The sequence below is a fragment of the Nannospalax galili genome, unplaced genomic scaffold (assembly GCF_000622305.1).
Source record: "Nannospalax galili isolate Female #2095 unplaced genomic scaffold, S.galili_v1.0 scaffold96, whole genome shotgun sequence".
NCBI lineage: Eukaryota > Metazoa > Chordata > Mammalia > Rodentia > Spalacidae > Nannospalax > Nannospalax galili.
In genome coordinates this window covers 6,182,004-6,185,462 of record NW_008342018.1, presented here as the reverse complement: position 1 = coordinate 6,185,462, position 3,459 = coordinate 6,182,004, and the positions used below count along the sequence as shown (strand labels likewise).

Below are 3,459 nucleotides of genomic sequence, written 5' to 3'. Positions count from 1 at the left end.
ATACTCCAAGTGATAAAATAAGTCTGACAAGTGAAACATTTCTATGTGACTTTCTATAAAAAAAAAATGCAATAGAGGGAACAAAATTTAAAATAGCACAGTCTTAATACTTTGATCAGACTGAAAAGAAAGACTTTATCCAATGTCAGGCAACCAATTCCTTACTTATATTTGTGTACAGATAGAAAAAAATTCATTTTTGAAATGGAAAGGTAAAGCAAAATTTCTCCAAGTATGCTTTGATCATTCTGTGTATATACAGAACAGATCATACAGCTTAAGAAGTCGATGCATTTGATGGGATCTTCCCACCCTGAAATGCATCAGCAAATACAGTTTTAATATTTCTTAACACTATGACTGCTGTCGTCCCTAACACTGATTCTAAAATATAATCTGGTTGCTTTTCTTAATACACTGCCTGCTTGATACCTGTCCTAACTGATCCACATATAGCCCTTCATTCACGAGCATTCAGGGTTTAAACTAACCTCTCAAAAGTATGGAAATAAATGGGTCATGGCCTAGCATTCAGGAGCATTGTAAAGTATTTCTTCTTTCCCAGCACTTCATACATGTGAGAAATAGACTATTTTTGTTCCTGGAAGAGTTTCATGTTTCAATTAAAAAAATAGATAAGAGGAGCTAAATTTAATTTTAAAAATTATACAGATAACTGCTGAAGTAGATGAATTTTGAATAAAAACATTGTGTATGTAACTCAAAGCAAGAATTAAAACACACCTGGTAAGCTTAACTTTATATTTACAATTTTAGTAAATTGTTTGCTAATTTTCTACATTAATATATCTTTGAACCATGTGAACAATGCATAACTTTTGTATTCTGAACACTTATAATAATGTTTCTCCTTGATAATCTTTAAACCTAATATGAGGTGACATCATACTAATTTAAACATTTGCTAGTTGTGTAATTTCTGGATTTGTGCAAGAAGTCGCTTCTCACTACATTGTTCACATGACGAATTAAATTGTAGGTTGAGAGCAGATTCCCACTGAGTTCATTTTGTCATTGAATTTTTGAATGTTGCTTCCTATAAACCAGAAAAAGCATCAATCTACAATCATTTTCTAACTTACTTGGAAAATCTGATAGTATTGTTTAAGTTAAAATAATTCCTGGGGGTAGCAGGAACAGCACAAATCTTGTCATAGTTATGAACAATTATCCTTCTCACCCTTAAGAATGCCCACGTAGGACACATAGTGATCCCGGTGACTGTAATGATTTGCTAAATTTCATTACAGAAAATTAAGTTTCTCTGGCTCACGAGTCTAACTTGCTTATTAATTTTCAGTTCTGATTATCATAAACAAACAATATTCTAAGAACTTGTAGTCCAGTTTATTGTAAAACAGGAAATTTAAAATCAATAACATTGAATTTAAATCTATTAAAAGGGTCATTTCTATTCACTTAATGAACATTTTCTATAACATTGTGACTACAGAACTAACAGCTATTTTGTGATCTAATATTATAAGTAACTCACTGCATAATGAGATATATAAAATCATTGCATCCTATAATACTGCAAACCAAAAGAAGTTTTGCTTACTTTCAGTATTATCACTCTACAATGCATATAAATGCTTTCAAAATGATTTCTATCAACAGAGGTGGTTGGCATTTAGTTTCAACTGACCTACATGCTGAGTCTTAAACAAGGAAAGAAATGCTTCACTGGTCAGAAACCGAGCTTTGAAGGAAAAAAATGTGTTTAAGGAAGGAATTTGAAAGAAAAATCAGAAAAAATAAAGTAGGAAAATAGATCATCTATTCAAAAGTAATGGAAATGTTAGCAAAGAAAAGTTAAACTGATGAGCATATTAAACTTTGCTTAAAAGAAAAAACTCTTAACCATATTAAAATAATTCATTTACGTTACTTAATGTAGACTTTGATATTTAATGAGATTTACATGTTTGATTTTATTACAACTGAATTAATTTTCAGTACACTTTTATATTCATAGTTTCCAGATCAAATGTGAATTAAAGAATATAATTTCTGTTCTCTGTTTACTCAAGATCAAATATAATGGATATTATGCATAATAAGAAGAAATACATTTTGTCACTATTAAAAAAAATATCACATTACAAACCCGAATTCCTAAACATGGACATTGTGCTTTGTAATGTATGTCTTACAAGACTGGATCTAAGATATAATATTTTTCCCTCACATTTACTGATAGCATTCTATTGATTCCTATTAAGAGAAAAAACTACTGAAAACTCCTATACCATAAAAAGATTTTATATAATTATATACATATTTTTACATGATGCTAAACATAAGATAAATCTATAAAATTTGACTCATTTTTGAGTTTTTGAACTCTATAAATATTTTTGGTACAATTTTCTCTAACACATTGCTTTAAAACATGTACAGTTTAAAGTTGATTAAATTAAATACATAACAAATTGCTCATACATTTTTCTAACAAAGTGTTCTAGAGATGTAATTGTCATACCTTTCTTTTTTCTAAGCTCTGATTGTTCATACATAGTGAAGTAGCAATTGTTTTGTAGATAACTAAAATGTTAATTTTCATATAATTAGTTATTGCTATGTTAAATATGTTTTCCCATCCACCATGGATTTATAAAACATCATAATTGTAAATATCAGTAAACCAAACAACAGAATAGCTATGACTATTAGAGACTGATGTGTTAGTACAGTGGTTGAACACAACATGGGTCCAGCATGGGATTACAAACAATTTCCACTTATATTGGTTTCTTATAGAATAATGTGCAGTTCTGAACTCCAAAAGTCAAACACTTTTTCTTAGAGTATTTTTCTTTCTTTTTCACAGCACGGAAAAGGATATGCTAGTCAATTCTACAGAACTTACCCGAAGCAGTATGATTTGCACAAAGTCGACCAACAAAAGCATCAACTTTTCAACTTCATTATCTTGGCCATCCAGTTAGTTGTGTGTAACTGAGTATTAGATTTCCAGCGGAGTCATCGTGGCCATGCATAGGACCTAATTGCTCTCAGCAGGCCTGAGAAATGAGTTGAAATGTGCAGAACTGTAGAAACTTTAGAGGCAACTAATCTTGCCTCTCTGATCAGTGTGTGCCTGTTTACAGCACTATCTTTCTTTCTCCAAACGTCACTGAGCCCTTTAGATGTTTATATTCACCATGAGAAGCCAGTCATCAAGATAGAAGAAATTTGTGCATTATAAATGCAATATCACTGTTTTAAACTTGACTGTTTTATATTATTTTTGTGTGATCAAGTGTTCCCCAAACTATTCCAACTTTACAAAAGAGATGTGACTATGTTCTTATCACCTGTGGGCTATTAAAAATGTATTCTGAAGACCCACATAGTATCAAACAAAGACATTCTGTAGTTTATACACCGTGTTGCAAAAGTGTTTACTGTACTATTTCAAAGCTTCTAAATAAA

General features: G+C 30.6%; 1 protein-coding gene across 2 annotated transcripts in view; it reads left to right on the top strand.

Annotated features, from left to right (window-relative positions):
* The window catches only part of Pcdh10 (protocadherin 10), a 63,915-nt gene that overhangs the window by 39,768 nt on the left and 20,688 nt on the right, over positions 1 to 3,459 (top strand). The window contains exon 5 of one of the 2 annotated variants that reach the window (XM_008837826.1): positions 2,855 to 3,244. The exons of the other annotated variant lie outside the window; for it this stretch is intronic. Within the exon in view, the coding sequence (XP_008836048.1) occupies positions 2,855 to 2,874 (20 nt within the window). The 3' untranslated portion in view covers positions 2,875 to 3,244. Of the gene's footprint in view, positions 1 to 2,854; positions 3,245 to 3,459 lie in introns of those variants that run through there. 2 annotated transcript variants of the gene reach the window in all.